This window comes from Taudactylus pleione, unplaced genomic scaffold, assembly GCF_031769625.1.
Source record: "Taudactylus pleione unplaced genomic scaffold, aTauple2 ptg001149l, whole genome shotgun sequence".
Taxonomy (NCBI): domain Eukaryota; kingdom Metazoa; phylum Chordata; class Amphibia; order Anura; family Myobatrachidae; genus Taudactylus; species Taudactylus pleione.
The window spans coordinates 187,970-208,597 of NW_028285550.1; the positions used below are offsets into that span (position 1 = coordinate 187,970).

The 20,628-nt window shown below is 51.5% G+C and overlaps 1 protein-coding gene across 2 annotated transcripts in view; it reads right to left on the minus strand.

The window, feature by feature from the left end:
- Positions 1–3,493: 3,493 nt before the first annotated feature.
- Positions 3,494–20,628, minus strand: part of FAM117B (family with sequence similarity 117 member B) — a 132,007-nt gene continuing 114,872 nt past the window's right edge. For both annotated transcript variants that reach the window (XM_088462091.1, XM_088462090.1), the window contains 2 exons: positions 15,207–15,327; positions 3,494–5,408 (listed from right to left, as the gene is read on the minus strand). In XM_088462091.1, coding sequence (XP_088318217.1) covers positions 5,090–5,408; positions 15,207–15,327 — 440 coding nt within the window. In that variant the 3' untranslated portion in view covers positions 3,494–5,089. The remainder of the gene's footprint in view (positions 5,409–15,206; positions 15,328–20,628) is intronic.

The following is a 20,628-nucleotide window of genomic DNA, read 5'->3' on the forward strand; positions in this document are numbered from 1 at the left end:
TGAGGATAGGCCGATGACACCCATTTGGCTTCTGAACCAGAAACAGAGTAGAATAATAACCAGTCCCACATTGAGATAGTCGAACTGGCACAATTACCCCTGCTTTCAGCAAGGAGTCTATGGCTTCCTGGATCTGCAAGGCCTTGTTCTTGTCGGAAGGAGGGCTCATGCAGAAAAATTGGTGGGGAGGTCTTTGGTCTCTCAGGGGTACGCTCACGCTCTCTCATTCTGGCACTTTTACCCATGCATCCTTGGTGGTTTGACACCAGCACTGGGTGAACTAAAGAAGTCGGCCTCCCACTCTGGGATCCCCCATAGGAAGGCCCGTCCCATCAGGCTGAGGGTTTATCCTCAAACTTGGAAGCAGGGCGTCTTGCGTTCCAGGCCTGTTTCTTAGGCTTTCGTGTTAGATTTGGTCGCCGATTGTCTAGGGAAAGACTGTCCTTTGGGTTTTCCTCGCGGACGAAAGGAAGAGGTTCTAGCCTTGGAAGGTGCAGATGGCAGAAATGTAGATTTAGATTTTGCCAGTGTGTCTACAATTTTGTTCAAGTCCGGGCCAAATAATATCTCCCCAATGTGGGGCAAGGCCTCCAGGCCCTTTTTAGAATCAGCTTCCACCCTCCAGGAGTGTAGCCACAGGGAGCGGTGATTAGACTCAACCGCGGCTGACACACTAGAGGTCAGCAGACTGGCCTCCAAAGCAGCCTCACCAATATAAGCAGCCAAATCTCTAATGTGGCCCACCAAAGACCTCTCAGTTTCAGGAGCCTCTTCAGGTAAAGTGTCCTCCAGAACATTTGCCTAACCTATTGCCTTAGCCACCCATGAGATAGCCATGGATGGATGGGCAACCGCTCCTGAGAGAGAGTAAATAGATTTCAGGCCCGTATCCACCTTCCTATCCATGGAATACTTCAAGGAGGAAAAGGAAGGCATGGGTAGTGTGGCACTTTTTACTAAGTGAGTAACATGAGAATCCACCGCAGGAGGTGATTCCCACTCCTTACAGTGCCCCTCAGGGAATGGATAACATGAGGCCAAACGCTTTTGCGGCTGATACCTTTTACCAGGCGCTTGCCAGGTCTACCAGCTGGTCAGAGAGAGGAAAACCTGCCGAAGTCACCTTTACCTGTTTAAACTCAGGGTATTTGGATTTAGGGGCAGGAACGTCATCCTCTATATCTAGTATGGATCGGACCAAAGCCGGAATATTAATAGCTGATTTAGGCTCCACCTCCTGTGCAGGGGAATCAGACGCCTCAGCCCCTTCCCCATCATCTGACGACACGTCTGTGTCTGATAGTTGTGTAGGCTGGGATGACATTACAGGGCATTTAGACGCCTTCTGAGGTCCTTCATTCCGCAACATGGTCTGAAAGGCCATAGAGGAAGCTGCCAAACTCTAAAGTGAACTAGATAAATCATTCACCCAGGGTGGATGTACAGCTTGTGTTAGGGAAGGGACTGACAGACTGTTGCAGAACCGAAGGGGATTGTATATACTGTATTGCGGTAACGCCTGGTAGGGAGAGACAGACTGTGGTACAGGAGTAGACTGCTAACAATGCGGGATACCCTGAGAAGGAAGGATGGTTTGTTGAGGTAACCCCCATATGGGGTAAAACAGTCGTGACCGCCAGGCAACCCACAATAGAGGCCAGGACCGAGGGAAAAAATGCCCAAGGGGGGGGGGGTCCTGTCCCGTAGTTGGGGGGTTTGAGGGGCCAGGCAACTGATAGCACCCCACACATCCTGAATTAAATCCTCCTTACTCACCCCTGCAGCACATAGCCTGCAGGAGAGCAGAGTGGTGGGTGCAGCACATGGCCTGCAGGAGAGCAGAGGAGTGGGTGCAGCACATGGCCTGCAGGAGAGCAGAGGAGTGGGTGCAGCACATGGCCTGCAGGAGAGCAGAGGAGTGGGTGCAGCACATGGCCTGCAGGAGAGCAGAGTGGTGGGTGCAGCACATGGCCTGCAGGAGAGCAGAGTGGTGGGTGCAGCACATAGCCTGCAGGAGAGCAGAGTGGTGGGTGCAGCACATGGCCTGCAGGAGAGCAGAGGAGTGGGTGCAGCACATGGCCTGCAGGAGAGCAGAGGAGTGGGTGCAGCACATGGCCTGCAGGAGAGCAGAGTGGTGGGTGCAGCACATGGCCTGCAGGAGAGCAGAGTGGTGGGTGCAGCACATGGCCTGCAGGAGAGCAGAGTGGTGGGTGCAGCACATAGCCTGCAGGAGAGCAGAGTGGTGGGTGCAGCACATAGCCTGCAGGAGAGCAGAGTGGTGGGTGCAGCACATAGCCTGCAGGAGAGCAGAATGGGTGCAGCACATAGCCTGCAGGAGAGCAGAATGGGTGCAGCACATAGCCTGCAGGAGAGCAGAATGGGTGCAACATTGCGGAGAGAGAGAGCCCACAAGCACTCTAACACTATTACCATGCTCTGTAGAGGTGAGGGAGGAACGCAGTGTTCTAATGCAGGCAGTCACACATGTATCCGATTTCTGGGTCATTTCACAGCAGATACACATCACAGACTGGCAAAGCGTCTCTCTCATTGTCTGAAAAGCATGAAGGCTGGTTGTCATACATGTACAGTGTCAGCAGTTACACGTCCTGCAAGTTAGTTGGAGGGGACCCAATTTATATAATTACCACTATCGATATGAAAATAAGCCTTGAAGAGCGAAATACATATGTATAAGCTACTATGGAAAGCAGGATAGCCACAAGTCACCTCAGACGTTAATGTGAAATATCCGATAAGCACTACACGCACGATGACAGTACATCCCGGCTGAAGTATTTTTCTTTGACACTTACAGATGCCTCTATGTCGTCTCTTTTCCTTTGCTGAATGCCTCACTTTTCCTTTGCTGAATGCCTCACTTTTCCTTTGCTGAATGCCTCACTTTTCCTCTGCTGAATGCCTCACTTTTCCTCTGCTGAATGCCTCACTTTTCCTCTGCTGAATGCCTCACTTTTCCTCTGCTGAATGCCTCACTTTTCCTCTGCTGAATGCCTCACTTTTCCTCTGCTGAATGCCTCACTTTTCCTCTGCTGAATGCCTCACTTTTCCTCTGCTGAATGCCTCACTTTTCCTCTGCTGAATGCCTCACTTTTCCTCTGCTGAATGCCTCACTTTTCCTCTGCTGAATGCCTCACTTTTCCTCTGCTGAATGCCTCACTTTTCCTCTGCTGAATGCCTCACTTTTCCTCTGCTGAATGCCTCACTTTTCCTCTGCTGAATGCCTCACTTTTCCTCTGCTGAATGCCTCACTTTTCCTCTGCTGAATGCCTCACTTTTCCTCTGCTGAATGCCTCACTTTTCCTCTGCTGAATGCCTCACTTTTCCTAGGAGCTGGCCCGAATGTCGATTTGCCTCCTACTTGTAATATAGCTCTCAGAGACTGAGCGTAACCTTCTAAAGCAGACACAAATACAAGGAGTCCAAAAAATAGTTACACAGTTCCATGTAACATAATGACGATCAACACAGATTTCCAAACAAAGTTTTATTAACTTAAGTCCGATACTCACATTTCACCATGTTGGAAACATAGTGACTTACACACAACTATTCATTCCGTGCTTGGGCTACAGTGTAAAAAGATGTTCACTATGCTTTACGTAAAGGCTGGTGTACAGGCCGCCCGCGCTAGAAGAGTTATTGCTGTAGAAATAAATCATGGGAACGGGCGTTGTTTTACAGAGAATCACAAGTATAGATGCAACATTACTGCTTAGAAATTACCACAACCTCCGCCAAGGCCCAGGGGAAGCTCTGACTAATGCGATCACAGCCAAACTTCTGTGTAGTCTGCATTAGCTTAGCGCGAGTCTGCTATGAAAGAACAGGCCCAGCACCCCCTGCACGTTAGTCATGGGGTACGTTGTAGGAAATTTGGAGCAGTAACATTAGCACGATTGGATCACCCCTATGCACCCGGCCAGCAATGGCAGACACCACAGAATATCAGACGTGCTACTTTTCTCAATGTTATGCCCTGTGCTGGATTCTAGGAATAAACAGGAGGGAAGTGGATAAGAATCAGCTGCCATCTTGTACGTCACAGGACGCACAGACTACCATAATCCTGGTGCTACTGATTCACCCTCCAGGTGCACTAATCACTGGTGGTTTGTTCTCTCTGCGCACACACAGACATGAATAAACCGGTTATACAATAGTAACTATGGCGTCTTTATCTGCTCATAGTTATCAGTGTGTGAAGTGACAGGAGCCATTCCCAGCCGCTGCGTCCGCTCATATGAATCCGCGCAAAGCTGAGAGCAAGCAGACGCCCATCCTCGGGAAGGGTGACGCACCCCTAGCAGAAAGCATATGCCTGGCTTTGGGGCGCGATGTAACAGCATTTATAGGAGAACCAATCTGCTGACAATGTAGCAGCCACGTAACACAATGATACATTTGCTGAGCACTTTATCGTCTTTGCCCTACTTACAGGTTTACATTCCTAATGGGGAGCTGTAACGTGTATATAGACTTTATCCCATAGGTTTGGTCCCCACAGCTGGAGCACAGCTGAAATGAATAGGAAATAACACACATGCAGAAGTAATAACACAGCGGATCTCTCCATCATTATGTATTCACTACGGTTACAATAATCTAATTTGTACCTACTACAAGGGATGGGTGACCTCCGGCATATGGACTGCAGCAGAGCTCTCCCCTCATGAGGCAATGGATGGGGGTCTAACTTCCCCCCCTTCCCCCCGCTAGTTGTGCGCCAGGGGAGACCTCATCCAGCAATCACCATAAAAGCTGCAGGGTCCCCGTCCCTGGCACACTAGCACCACAATGGTTCAATGAAAGCCCAACAAGTCATCTATAACAGCAAATTGGCCAATACCGCTACAGTATTCCTACTAACTACCCATTTCTTATGGCAGCTGCATTTCAAATAAAATATATATTAAAAAAAAAAAAAAAAAGTCTTTTAAGAATGAGCTGAAGCTGAAAGCCCTTTCCAGGATCAGATTAATACCCACAATGGTAAGGCATGCTGTCCGTGTTACTTGTAGTGACAATACTGCGCTCTAGAGTCCCAGGTGAGAGTAGACACCTGCGCTCAGTCATCCTCCTCATCGATCTGGCCAGTCGGGTGCAGCAGAGACATGGGAGAGGCCAGCGTATTGGTGCCACGAGAGCTGCGCTCCTGTTCTATGTTGGCTGATATGGAGGCCAAGCTGAAATTCTGGATTAATGCCGGCGGGATACCGGAGGGCACGGTCAGACTGTGGGTGGAGCCTTTGAAGGTAATTTCCTGGTTGGGCAGAAGCGGCTTCAGGATGCTGACAAGGCAGAAGGCAGATCCGCTCTTTGGAATAAAGTTCACTTTGTTCTTGTCAGGGCAGTAGAACTGGGGGATTTCATGCAGCGGCTTTGGTCTGACGATACAGAGAATATTCAGGTTATTCATACAGCAAGTCCTTTGTATTCCCTTCCTATCCTCCTCCTAACAAGAGTCCAGAGCTGGCACTACAGGGAAGGTGGCATCATGACGCGGGAACTCATACATGGCTGGTGCTGAAATACTAACACCCCTATGTACAGTTAGGTCATACAATCACTGGGACAGATGCCACAATGTATAGATTTGGGGAAAGCTAACGTACAGCTGAGGGCAAAACAGAGACCACTGGTAAAATCCCAGGTTCCACTGGATCTCTACACAGAGAACATTCATTAAAGGCATAATCCTCACTCGCTGAATGTAACCGACTGAAAAATAAATGTTTTAGTACCTTTGGGTATGAGAAGTTTTTTGTAGATTTCTCTGTACGATTGTCTATTGTACAAGCTGCTTCTCTAATACATGTTATAGGCCCCTGACCTCTGAGTCCTGTGTATGCACATAATACTGGTGGGAGGAGGGAACCTGGGCAGTCACCTGTATGTAACATCTCCCTCAGTGTCTCTGTATGTGACACGGTGACTAAATTCTCGCCTTGCACATGTCCTAAGTCTCCTATATACACTGCTTTCCACGTCCCCTATATACACTGCTTTCCACGTCCCCTATATACACTGCTTTCCACGTCCCCTATATACACTGCTTTCCACGTCCCCTATATACACTGCTTTCCACGTCCTACGTCTCCTATATACACTGCTTTCCACGTCCAACGTCTCCTATATACACTGCTTTCCACGTCCCCTATATACACTGCTTTCCACGTCTCCTATATACACTGCTTTCCACGTCCTACGTCTCCTATATACACTGCTTTCCACGTCCAACGTCTCCTATATACACTGCTTTCCACGTCTCCTATATACACACTGCTTTCCACGTCTCCTATATACACACTGCTTTCCACGTCCTACGTCTCCTCTATACACTGCTTTCCACGTCTCCTCTATACACTGCTTTCCACGTCTCCTCTATACACTGCTTTCCACGTCTCCTCTATACACTGCTTTCCACGTCTCCTCTATACACTGCTTTCCACGTCTCCTCTATACACTGCTTTCCACGTCTCCTCTATACACTGCTTTCCACGTCTCCTCTATACACTGCTTTCCACGTCTCCTCTATACACTGCTTTCCACGTCTCCTCTATACACTGCTTTCCACGTCTCCTCTATACACTGCTTTCCACGTCTCCTCTATACACTGCTTTCCACGTCTCCTCTATACACTGCTTTCCACGTCTCCTCTATACACTGCTTTCCACGTCTCCTCTATACACTGCTTTCCACGTCTCCTCTATACACTGCTTTCCACGTCTCCTATATACACTGCTTTCCACGTCCTACGTCTCCTATATACACTGCTTTCCACGTCCTACGTCTCCTATATACACTGCTTTCCACATCCTACGTCTCCTATATACACTGCTTTCCACGTCCTACGTCTCCTATATACACTGCTCTACATCTTTAGTTACATAGTTTCCAGGGATACAGAATGTAGAATCTGTAGCTCTGAAATCCCAAGCAAGGGACCTGGTCAGCTTCTACCCATACAGAGTGTACAATGAGATCAGCACACAGACACTATCCATACAGGCTGAGTGTACAATGAGCCTGCATGGATAGTGTGTGCTGATCTCATTGTACACTCAGCCTGTATGGATAGTGTCTGTGTGCTGATCTCATTGTACACTCAGCCTGTATGGCTAGTGTCTGTGTGCTGATCTCATTGTACACTCAGCCTGTATGGATAGTGTGTGCTGATCTCATTGTACACTCAGCCTGTATGGATAGTGTGTGCTGATCTCATTGTACACTCAGCCTGTATGGATAGTGTGTGCTGATCTCATTGTACACTCAGCCTGTATGGATAGTGTGTGCTGATCTCATTGTACACTCAGCCTGTATGAATAGTGTGTGCTGATCTCATTGTACACTCAGCCTGTATGAATAGTGTGTGCTGATCTCATTGTACACTCAGCCTGTATGGATAGTGTCTGTGTGCTGATATCATTGTACACTCAGCCTGTATGGATAGTGTGTGCTGATCTCATTGTACACTCAGCCTGTATGGATAGTGTCTGTGTGCTGATCTCATTGTACACTCAGCCTGCATGGATAGTGTCTGCGTGCTGATCTCATTGTACACTCAGCCTGCATGGATAGTGTCTGTGTGCTGAGCTCAGTGTATACTCAGCCTGTATGGATAGTGTCTGTGTGCTGATCTCATTGTACACTCAGCCTGCATGGATAGTGTGTGCTGATCTCATTGTACACTCAGCCTGTATGGATAGTGTGTGCTGATCTCATTGTACACTCAGCCTGTATGGATAGTGTCTGTGTGCTGATATCATTGTACACTCAGCCTGTATGGATAGTGTCTGTGTGCTGATATCATTGTACACAGCCTGTATGGATAGTGTGTGCTGATCTCATTGTACACTCAGCCTGTATGAATAGTGTGGGCTGATCTCATTGTACACTCAGCCTGTATGGATAGTGTCTGTGTGCTGATCTCATTGTATACTCAGCCTGTATGGATAGTGTGTGCTGATCTCATTGTACACTCAGCCTGCATGAATAGTGTCTGAGTGCTGATCTCATTGTACACTCAGCCTGTATGGCTAGTGTCTGTGTGCTGATCTCATTGTACACTCAGCCTGTATGGATAGTGTGTGCTGATCTCATTGTACACTCACCCTGCATGGATAGTGTCTGTGTGCTGATCTCATTGTACACTCAGCCTGTATGAATAGTGTGTGCTGATCTCATTGTACACTCAGCCTGTATGGATAGTGTCTGTGTGCTGATATCATTGTACACTCAGCCTGTATGGATAGTGTCTGTGTGCTGATATCATTGTACACTCAGCCTGTATGGATAGTGTGTGCTGATCTCATTGTACACTCAGCCTGTATGGACAGTGTCTGTGGGCTGATCTCATTATACACTCAGCCTGTATGGATAGTGTGTGGTGATCTCATTGTACACTCAGCCTGTATGAATAGTGTGTGCTGATCTCATTGTACACTCAGCCTGTATGGATAGTGTGTGGTGATCTCATTGTACACTCAGCCTGTATGAATAGTGTGTGCTGATCTCATTGTACACTCAGCCTGTATGGATAGTGTGTGCTGATCTCATTGTACACTCAGCCTGCATGGATAGTGTTTGTGTGCTGATCTGAGTGTACAATGAGATCAGCAACTGAGACATACCATGGACGGGTAACTAGAAGAGCTGGGAATCTCTCTGATCTACACCCAGTCATGCACCCAATTGGGGTGTGGGAGACGGCTACTACAATTATTTCCCCCTGAAAGGTGATCCTTACAACACCACTTCTGCATATATATTTCCCTAATATATCCTAGTGTCACCGGCAACACACAGGGTCAGTAGAGTGTCACCGGCAACACACAGGGTCAGTAGAGTGTCACCGGCAACACACAGGGTCAGTAGAGTGTCACCGGCAACACACAGGGTCAGTAGTGTCACCGGCAACACACAGGGTCAGTAGAGTGTCACCGGCAACACACAGGGTCAGTAGAGTGTCACCGGCAACACACAGGGTCAGTAAAATATGAGATATGGTAAGAACTTACCCTTGTTATCTCTATTTCTACGAAGTCCATAGGGTTCCACAGGATACCTTGGGGTATAGGTGTGACGTCAGTCGCAGGGCACCAAAGAGTTAAGCTTTCAGCCTCCCAGGATGCACTAGGTCCCCCTCCTATACCCCGCCCCCAGGCCAAGGCACCTCAGTTAGTTACCAAGCCATAGGCCGGAGGAGGAGAAGGAAGAGAGAGAACAAAGATCTGGACACATACAAGAATCACATTCTCACCAGAGGGAGACGGAAAACCGGTGACCAGAGCAAAGCCCATCTGCAGCACAGGTGCGACAGGGCGGGAGTCCTGTGGAACCCTATGGACTTCGTAGAAATAGAGATAACAAGGGTAAGTTCTTACCATATCTCATATTTTCTACTTCAGGGTCCATAGGGTATCCACAGGATACCTTGGGGATGTCCCAAAGCAGTATCCTTTAAGGGTGGGGACGCTCCTGTGCAGAAAGGAGAATCCGCCGCCCGAAGGAAGCATCCTGAGAGGCGAAGGTGTCAAACCTGTAATACCTCACGAAGGTATGGACAGAAGACCACGTAGCAGCCTTGCAGATCTGAACTGCCGAGGCACCACGTCAAGCTGCCCACGAAGGACCCACAGACCTAGTGGAATGAGCCTTCAGAGAAGGAGGGACCGGTAGGCCTTCATGAAGATAAGCTTCAGAAATAGCCATACGGATCCAGGCTGCCAAAGTTTGCTTTGAAGCAGGCCAACCCTTTTTACAGAAGCCATAGAGAACAACAAAGCGTCCGACTTCCTAAACAAAGAAGTGTGGTCCACATAAGTCCTTAAGGCCCGCACAACATCCAAAGAGGCCTCACCCACGGAAAGACCCGGTGAGTTAAAGGCCGGAACAACTATTTCCTCGTTAACATGAAACTGGGAAACAACTTTGGGAAGAAACTTGGGCCGAGTGCGGAGCACTGCCCTGTTCCCATGAAAAACCAAGAAAGGGGGTCTACAAGAAAGAGCCCCTAACTCAGAAACACGTCTGGCTGAAGCAACGGCCAGAAGGAAAACAGTCTTAGCTGTTAGCCATTTAATATCCACTGAGCCCAGTGGTTCAAACGGCGGTCCTTGGAGAGCCCTCAGGACCACAGCCAAATCCCAAGGCGCCACAGGTGGAACAAAGGGCGGCTGAATACGGAGAACACCTTGCATAAAGGTGCGCACATCCGGGATTGTAGCAATCCTACGGTGAAACCAGACAGATAGGGCCGAAACCTGTACCTTCAAAGAAACAAGGCGAAGCCCATGATCTAGTCCCGCTTGCAGGAAGGCGAGAATCCGAGACAGACGAAACTCCCGCGGTGCATAACCTCTCGGTCGACACCACTGGAAGAACATATGCCACACGCGATGGTATATCCTCGCGGAAGACGGTTTCCGAGCTCGTAACATGGTACGCACCACAGAGCTGGAAAACCCCCGGGACCTCAGCATGGCCGTCTCAATAGCCACGCCGCCAAAGACAGCCGAGTCAGGTCCGGGTGAAGACAAGGACCCTGAGACAGAATGTCCGGTCGTAGCGGCAACCGCAGAGGACTGTCCACGGACAGACCCTGAAGGTCTGAGAACCAGTGCCGTCTGGGCCACGCGGGAGCTATCAACAGGAGCATCCCTCCTTCCTGTTTGAATTTCCGGACTACCCGTGGAAGAAGGGAGACCGGAGGGAACAGGTATGTGAACCTGAACGTCCACCGGACGGACAGAGCATCCACCAGAGACGCCCCTTCGTCTCTTGTGCGAGACCCGTACACCGGCAACTTGTTGTTGTGCCGGGACGCCATGAGGTCGATTTCTGGAAGACCCCACCTGTCCACCAGTAGTTGAAAAACGTCCGGGTGCAGGGACCATTCCCCTGGATGAACGTCCTGGCGACTTAGAAAGTCCGCCTGCCAATTTAGCACTCCCGGGATGAAGACCGCTGATATGGCCGGAAGATTGCGCTCCGCCCAAACCAGGATCCGAGAGACCTCTACGAGAGCCTCCCGACTGCGAGTTCCTCCTTGCCTGTTTATGTAGGCCACGGTGGTAGCATTGTCCGACTGGACCTGCACCGGGTGACCCTGGAGAAACCGCTGTGCCTGCAGGAGAGCATTGAAGACCGCACGGAGTTCCAAGATATTTATTGGAAGCTCCGCTTCTGTCGGCGTCCACCTGCCCTGGAACAAGTGTGGACCCGAAACTGCTCCCCAGCCCCGAAGACTGGCGTCCGTTGTCAACAGGACCCAATTTGGAACCCAGAACGGACGTCCCTTGTTGAGGTGGGTCGTCTTTAACCACCACGCAAGGGACAGGCGAACCTCCGGGGTGAGCACAATCGTCTGGAACTTCAGAGACTGAGGCAGCCCGTTCCACTTGGACAGGATCAGGTGCTGCAGAGGTCTGGAGTGAAACAGGGCGTATTCCACCATGTCGAACACCGACACCATGGAGCCCAGTAACCTCATCGCCGAGTGTAAGGACACCCGGCGGCTGTGCAGACAACTGCGCACCCTTGACTGTAAAGCAGAGATCTTGTCCTCCGTCACGAAGATCCTTTGCTGTCCCGAGTTCAATAAGGCTCCAAGATGCAGAATCCTCCGAGACGGGATTAGAGTGGACTTCTGCCAGTTGATTAGCCAGCCGTGCCGTTGCAGCAGTGCAATGGTCAGGTCCAAGTGGTGTAACAGGAGCTCTGGAGATCCTGTCACCAATAACAGGTCGTCCAAGTACGGCAACATGCGGACTCCTTGCAGCCGCAGAGAAGCCGCCATGACCGTCATCACCTTGGTGAAACACGTGGTGCTGTCGCCAGGCCAAAAGGTAACGCCCGAAACTGGAAATGGTCGCTGCGGTTGCAAACCGAAAGAACTCTTGATGGCGCAAAAGAATAGGGACATGCAGGTAAGCGTCCTGTATGTCCAATGACACCATGTAGTCCCCAGGTTCCAGCGCCAGAATGATGGACCGTAGGGTCTCCATCCGAAACTTCGGGACCCGCAAAGACTTGTTGAGTGCTTTGAGGTTGAGAATCGGACGATATGACCCATTGGGTTTCTGTACCAAAAATAGATTTGAATAGAAACCCTGGCCCCTCTGGGAGAATGGAACAGGCACTATAACTCCAGCCTGGAGCATAGTGTGCAATACCTTCCGCAGCTCCGTAGCCTTGTTCCGGTCTGATGGTAGACCCGTGGTGAAGAATCGAGCCGGGGGTCTGTGCCGGAAGGAGAGGGCGTACCCGTGAGAGACCACCTCCAGAACCCAAGTGTCTGTCGTAGTGAACGACCAACACCGGGAGAACTGCAGCAGGCGGCCTCCCACCCTGGGATCCCCCAAGGGGAGACCCGGACCGTCAGGCCGCAGGCTTGTCATCTGGCTTGGGGGCCGGACGTCTGGTACTCCATGCCTGTTTCCGGGACTTGCCCGATTTCTTAGGGCCAGCCTGTCGAGGAAACGACTGTGGTTTGGGCCTGCCCTGGGCCCTAGATGACCGAAAGGACGATGGTCCAGAACCAGAAGGAGCAGCGGCCGACGGGAGACAAGCAGATTTGGCTGCCGCCAGCGTGGCCACAATCTTATCCAGATCCGGACCGAAGAGAACTTCTCCGGTAAACGGCAACGCTTCCAGACCTTTCTTGGATCTGCGTCCGCCTTCCAGGATCGCAGCCACAAGGTGCGACGAGCAGCTACCGCTGCTGAAGAAATTCTAGACACCAGAGTACTAATGTCTAGAGCCGCCTCGTTGATGTAGGTGGCCGAATCACGGAGATTGCCAATCAACTCCGCTTGTTCGGCCGGACAGTCGGATTCAAAAGAAGCCTCTAATGAATCCGCCCAGCGCTCCATCGCTCTGGCAACCCAGCAAATGGCCATAGCCGGCCGTGCTGCCCCCCCTGCAAGGGAATAAGCGGACTTCAGGCAGATTTCTACCTTGCAGTCCGTAGCATCCTTAAGGGAGGACATGGATGGCATCGGCAATGTGGCACTACGGACAAGACGGGTCACGTGAGAATCCACCTGTGGAGGGGATTCACACTTAGCAAAATAATTATCCGCGAACGGATAAGCCACCGCCAGGCGTCTCTGCGGCTGGTATCTTTTGCCAGGTTGTTTCCACGCCTCCTCTAAATGGTCCACCAACTGACCCGAAAGAGGAAAGACTGTGGCATCGCCCTTCACATCTTTGAAAAAGGCATACTTAGATTTAGCCGCTGGGGGAACTTCGTCCTCAATCACCAAGGCTGTGCGGACCGCCCGAATAAGTCCAGGAATATATACTTTGGACTTAGCATCAGCGTCCTTAGTATGGAAAGGTTCCTGATCGTAAGGATCCAGAATCTCCCCATCATCAGACGTCCCTTCGTCATCCTCATAAGGAGCGGACAGAGACGCCACCGGCCTTTTATGAGGCCGCATCACAGACTCCCCTTGCAATACATCCGACAAGTGCTGTAAAGAACTCGTCAGGGAGTTAACCCACGCTGGCTCCTGAGAACCCGGGTGCGGGGAAATAGGGAGACTGTGGGGTACCACCAATTGTCGTGGGAACCCCTGCATGGGTGACGACACCACAGACTGCTGGGACAAACCCATCGGAGTAAACGCGGGCTGCGGAGCTAACTGGCCCACTAAAGCTGTTAACGCCTGAGCGAAACAAGCCCAGGGCGGCTCCTGTACCGGTGCTGTAACCGTAATAGGCCGCGCCATGGACAACACTGCCGGCAAAGGCCCTCCGCGCTACCCTCCCCCTCCGCTAACGGTACTTTGCACGTGGTACACTGTAGCCGGAGGGGAAAATCACTTTCAGACATGATGGCACCACGTATGTGACCTCTCTCACCAATTAAGTATTAAATAGGCGAGAGACCACCCTGCAGCACCGCACCGCAAGGGCTTTAGCAGAAAGAACAGGGACAGTAATAAAGCTGACAGTTTAGTGAAGAATAGTTACAGGCAGCGCTAGCACAGTCACATACAATGCAGAGAAATAACAATTCCTGCACTAACAGCGCTGATCACTCAACTACACAGACACAGGGCCTGGTAGGACACAGCGCTGCATACACAGACCTGAGCCACAGCGGAGGAGAGGTATGCGGGGGGACCCAGACCACGATGCTTCCTTCCAGACTTCCAGCAGCGTTCACCATGCGTTGCAGAGAAGATGGCCGCCGAGGAGCAGAGAGAAGCTGGCCTGGGGGAGGAGCGCTGACACAGGACCAGTCAGCACAGTGCAGAGAGGGCTGTGTGCAGCGGGGGAGGCGCCGGCTGTGAGACAGGGAAGGCGCGCTCCCCTGGCATGCATTTAACCCCTGGGACGCCGCAGCGCTACCGCTCTGCTGCGGTCCGCTGTCCCAGGGGGTAGTGGAAGCGCAGGTTGGTCGCCTGGCTCCACGCTGCAGCCAGTCCCCAGGGAGCCCCCTGCCTGGGGACTTAGGACCATGTGATCAGCGGGGACCCACCGCGGGACCCCGCTGCTTACCTCTGTCCCCCTTGAATCCGGCCATGGTCCGGAGCATCTGGGGTCACCGCTAGCTGTGACCCCAGACGCCCACCAGCATCCCCGGATCAGTACCGGCGTTCTGGTACCGGCGGGGTGTAGGGAAGACAGCATGGACGTCAGGACTGACTGTCCATGCTGTTCATCCAGTTGTGCAGCCACAGCTGCATGAAGAATAAGCTTCAGGGGCTCTTCTAGCCCCCACTCCAACAGGTGCACCCGACTCCGGCCGGGCACCAAACTAAACTGAGGTGCCTTGGCCTGGGGGCGGGGTATAGGAGGGGGACCTAGTGCATCCTGGGAGGCTGAAAGCTTAACTCTTTGGTGCCCTGCGACTGACGTCACACCTATACCCCAAGGTATCCTGTGGATACCCTATGGACCCTGAAGTAGAAATAAGATTCTTGCTGACCTACATAATATTTTCTAGGTGAATCGCAATATTTTATTTTTAAATGAAAGCCCTAAAATGTTACCTTGTTTTAGTTCTGTAATATACTGTACACGGTAACATGTGATTTGTTTGTGCTAATACAATATGTCATGTATTAGTCCTACTCTGACTATAATCACACGTGTATAACAGCCAATAATAACATAAAACAATCACAGAAAGAAAATGCTTGAAACACTTGCAGAAGGTTCTATGTACTTACGAGCTTTCCTCAAAAACTTTGACCCTCTCACAACCCTCAGGTGGTTCTCGCTTGAACATGTAGCTGTTATTTGGTTTTGGGGATGTTGCATACTTTGGAAGAGGAGAGTGGTTTCCATTCTCTGCAGGGAGGAAACAATTACTATTAGGAGCTATTCCGCCATGTATAAAATGTATGCATGGTTATACACAAGTGCTTTCCCTATAAACTCTGCCATTATACTATAGGTAATCCCAGGCGTTGCATCTTCAACCACGTTCTGCCCCAAGATCAATTCAAAGCTCAGTACAGCAGTGATCTATGCAGCGTGCGCGGGGAGCCATGTTATAGTATAATCACCGTCTTCTCTAACCAGTACAGCAGTGATCTATGCAGCGTGCGCAGGGAGCCGTGTTATAGTATAATCACCGTCTTCTCTAACCAGTACAGCAGTGATCTATGCAGCGCGCGCGGGGAGCCGTGTTATAGTATAATCACAGTCTTCTCTAACCAGTACAGCGGTGATCTATGCAGCGCGCGCGGGGAGCCGTGTTATAGTATAATCGCCGTCTTCTCTAACCAGTACAGCGGTGATCTATGCAGCGCGCGCGGGGAGCCGTGTTATAGTATAATCGCCGTCTTCTCTAACCAGTACAGCGGTGATCTATGCAGCGCGCGCGGGGAGCCGTGTTATAGTATAATCGCCGTCTTCTCTAACCAGTACAGCGGTGATCTATGCAGCGCGCGCGGGGAGCCGTGTTATAGTATAATCGCCGTCTTCTCTAACCAGTACAGCGGTGATCTATGCAGCGCGCGCGGGGAGCCGTGTTATAGTATAATCGCCGTCTTCTCTAACCAGTACAGCGGTGATCTATGCAGCGTGCGCGGGGAGCCGTGTTATAGTATAATGGCCGTCTTCTCTAACCAGTACAGCGGTGATCTATGTAGTGTGTGTGTAAGGGAGCCATGCAGTGTGTGTGTGTGTGTGTGTGTGTTTGTAAGGGAGCCATGCAGTGTGTGTGTGTAAGGGAGCCATGCAGTGTGTGTGTGTGTAAGGGAGCCATGCAGTGTGTGTGTGTGTAAGGGAGCCATGCAGTGTGTGTGTGTGTTTGTAAGGGAGCCATGCAGTGTGTGTGTGTAAGGGAGCCATGCAGTGTGTGTGTGTGTAAGGGAGCCATGCAGTGTGTGTGTGTGTGTGTGTGTAAGGGAGCCATGCAGTGTGTGTGTGTGTGTGTGTGTAAGGGAGCCATGCAGTGTGTGTGTGTGTGTGTAAGGGAGCTATGCAGTGTGTGTGTGTGTAAGGGAGCCATGCAGTGTGTGTGTGTGTAAGGGAGCCATGCAGTGTGTGTGTGTGTAAGGGAGCCATGCAGTGTGTGTGTGTGTAAGGGAGCCATGCAGTGTGTGTGTGTGTAAGGGAGCCATGCAGTGTGTGTGTGTGTAAGGGAGCCATGCAGTGTGTGTGTGTGTGTGTGCGTGTAAGGGAGCCATGCAGTGTGTGTGTGTGTTTGTAAGGGAGCCATGCAGTGTGTGTGTGTGTTTGTAAGGGAGCCATGCAGTGTGTGTGTGTGTAAGGGAGCCATGCAGTGTGTGTGTGTGTGTGTGTAAGGGAGCCATGCAGTGTGTGTGTGTGTGTGTAAGGGAGCCATGCAGTGTGTGTGTGTGTGTGTAAGGGAGCCATGCAGTGTGTGTGTGTGTAAGGGAGCCATGCAGTGTGTGTGTGTGTGTGTAAGGGAGCCATGCAGTGTGTGTGTGTAAGGGAGCCATGCAGTGTGTGTGTGTAAGGGAGCCATGCAGTGTGTGTGTGTGTGTGTAAGGGAGCCATGCAGTGTGTGTGTGTGTGTGTAAGGGAGCCACGCAGTGTCTGTGTGTGTGTGTGTGTGTGTAAGGGAGCCATGCAGTGTGTGTGTGTGTGTGTAAGGGAGCCATGCAGTGTGTGTGTGTGTGTGTGTGTGTAAGGGAGCCATGCAGTGTGTGTGTGTGTGTAAGGGAGCCATGCAGTGTGTGTGTGTGTGTGTAAGGGAGCCATGCAGTGTGTGTGTGTGTGTACGGGAGCCATGCAGTGTGTGTGTGTGTGTGTGTGTAAGGGAGCCATGCAGTGTGTGTGTGTGTGTGTGTGTGTGTGTAAGGGAGCCATGCAGTGTGTGTGTGTGTGTGTGTAAGGGAGCCATGCAGTGTGTGTGTGTGTGTGTAAGGGAGCCATGCAGTGTGTGTGTGTGTGTGTAAGGGAGCCATGCAGTGTGTGTGTGTGTGTAAGGGAGCCATGCAGTGTGTGTGTGTGTGTGTGTAAGGGAGCCATGCAGTGTGTGTGTGTGTGTGTGTGTGTGTGTGTAAGGGAGCCATGCAGTGTGTGTGTGTGTGTGTGTGTGTGTGTGTGTGTGTAAGGGAGCCATGCAGTGTGTGTGTGTGTGTGTGTGTGTGTAAGGGAGCCATGCAGTGTGTGTGTGTGTACGGGAGCCATGCAGTGTGTGTGTGTGTAAGGGAGCCATGCAGTGTGTGTGTGTAAGGGAGCCATGCAGTGTGTGTGTGTGTAAGGGAGCTATGCAGTGTGTGTGTGTGTGTGTGTGTAAGGGAGCCATGCAGTGTGTGTGTGTAAGGGAGCCATGCAGTGTGTGTGTGTGTGTAAGGGAGCCATGCAGTGTGTGTGTGTGTGTAAGGGAGCCATGCAGTGTGTGTGTGTGTGTGTGTGTAAGGGAGCCATGCAGTGTGTGTGTGTGTGTGTAAGGGAGCCATGCAGTGTGTGTGTGTGTAAGGGAGCCATGCAGTGTGTGTGTGTGTTTGTAAGGGAGCCATGCAGTGTGTGTGTGTGTAAGGGAGCCATGCAGTGTGTGTGTGTGTGTGTGTGTGTGTGTGTAAGGGAGCCATGCAGTGTGTGTGTGTGTGTAAGGGAGCCATGCAGTGTGTGTGTGTGTGTAAGGGAGCCATGCAGTGTGTGTGTGTAAGGGAGCCATGCAGTGTGTGTGTGTGTGTAAGGGAGCCATGCAGTGTGTGTGTGTGTGTAAGGGAGCCATGCAGTGTGTGTGTGTGTGTGTGTGTAAGGGAGCCATGCAGTGTGTGTGTGTGTGTGTAAGGGAGCCATGCAGTGTGTGTGTGTGTAAGGGAGCCATGCAGTGTGTGTGTGTGTTTGTAAGGGAGCCATGCAGTGTGTGTGTGTGTAAGGGAGCCATGCAGTGTGTGTGTGTGTGTGTGTGTGTGTAAGGGAGCCATGCAGTGTGTGTGTGTGTGTAAGGGAGCCATGCAGTGTGTGTGTGTGTGTAAGGGAGCCATGCAGTGTGTGTGTGTAAGGGAGCCATGCAGTGTGTGTGTGTGTGTAAGGGAGCCATGCAGTGTGTGTGTGTGTGTAAGGGAGCCATGCAGTGTGTGTGTAAGGGAGCCATGCAGTGTGTGTGTGTGTGTAAGGGAGCCATGCAGTGTGTGTGTGTGTGTAAGGGAGCCATGCAGTGTGTGTGTGTGTGTAAGGGAGCCATGCAGTGTGTGTGTGTGTAAGGGAGCCATGCAGTGTGTGTGTGTGTGTAAGGGAGCCATGCAGTGTGTGTGTGTGTGTGTAAGGGAGCCATGCAGTGTGTGTGTGTGTGTGTAAGGGAGCCATGCAGTGTGTGTGTGTGTGTGTGTGTGCGTGCGCGTGTGTGTGTAAGGGAGCCATGCAGTGTATGTGTGTAAGGGAGCCATGCAGTGTGTGTGTGTGTGCGTGTAAGGGAGCCATGCAGTGTGTGTGTAAGGGAGCCATGCAGTGTGTGCGTGTGTGTGTAAGGGAGCCATGCAGTGTGCGTGTGTGTGTAAGGGAGCCATGCAGTGTGCGTGTGTGTAAGGGAGCCATGCAGTGTGCGTGTGTGTAAGGGAGCCATGCAGTGTGCGTGTGTAAGGGGAGCTATGCAGTGTGTGTGTGTGTAAGGGAGCTATGCAGTGTGTGTGTGTGTAAGGGAGCTATGCAGTGTGTGTGTGTGTGTAAGGGAGCTATGCAGTGTGTGTGTGTGTGTAAGGGAGCCATGCAGTGTGTGTGTGTGTGTGTGTGTGTGTGTAAGGGAGCCATGCAGTGTGTGTGTGTGTGTGTGTGTAAGGGAGCCATGCAGTGTGTGTGTGTGCGCGCGTGTAAGGGAGCCATGCAGTGTGTGTGTGTGTGTGTGTGTGTAAGGGAGCCATGCAGTGTGTGTGTATAAGGGAGCCATGCAGTGTGTGTGTGTGTGTAAGGGAGCCATGCAGTGTGTGTGTGTATAAGGGAGCCATGCAGTGTGTGTGTGTGTGTGTGTGTAAGGGAGCCATGCAGTGTGTGTGTGTGTAAGGGAGCTATGCAGTGTGCGTGTGTGTAAGGGAGCTATGCAGTGTGTGTGTGTGTGTAAGGGAGCCATGCAGTGTGTGTGTAAGGGAGCCATGCAGTGTGTGTGTGTAAGGGAGCCATGCAGTGTGTGTGTGTGTGTGTGTAAGGGAGCCATGCAGTGTGTGTGTGTGTGTAAGGGAGCCATGCAGTGTGTGTGTGTGTGTGCGTGTAAGGGAGCCATGCAGTGTGTGTGTGTGTGAGCGCGCGTGTGTGTGCGCAAGGGAGCCATGCAGTGTGTGCATGTGCGTGTAAGGGAGCCATGCAGTGTGTGCATGTGCGTGTAAGGGAGCCATGCAGTGTGTGCATGTGCGTGTAAGGGAGCCATGCAGTGTGTGTGTGTGTAAGGGAGCTATGCAGTGTGCGTGTGTGTAAGGGAGCTATGCAGTGTGCGTGTGTGTAAGGGAGCTATGCAGTGTGCGTGTGTGTAAGGGAGCTATGCAGTGTGCGTAAGGGAGCCATGCAGTGTGTGTGTGTAAGGGAGCCATGCAGTGTGTGTGTGTAAGGGAGCCATGCAGTGTGTGTGTGTAAGGGAGCCATGCAGTGTGTGTGTAAGGGAGCCATGCAGTGTGTGCATGTGCGTGTAAGGGAGCCATGCAGTGTGTGCATGTGCGTGTAAGGGAGCCATGCAGTGTGTGCATGTGCGTGTAAGGGAGCCATGCAGTGTGTGTGTGTGTAAGGGAGCTATGCAGTGTGCGTGTGTGTAAGGGAGCTATGCAGTGTGCGTGTGTGTAAGGGAGCTATGCAGTGTGCGTGTGTGTAAGGGAGCCATGCAGTGTGTGTGTGTAAGGGAGCCATGCAGTGTGTGTGTAAGGGAGCCATGCAGTGTGTGTGTAAGGGAGCCATGCAGTGTGTGTGTGTGTGTGTGTGTGTGTAAGGGAGCCATGCAGTGTGTGTGTGTGTGTGTGTAAGGGAGCCATGCAGTGTGTGTGTGTGTGTAAGGGAGCCATGCAGTGTGTGTGTGTGTGCGCGCGCGCGTGTGTGTACGGGAGCCATGCAGTGTGTGTGTGTGTACGGGAGCTATGCAGTGTGTGTGTGTGTACGGGAGCCATGCAGTGTGTGTGTGTAAGGGAGCCATGCAGTGTGTGTGTGTAAGGGAGCCATGCAGTGTGTGTGTGTGTGTAAGGGAGCCAT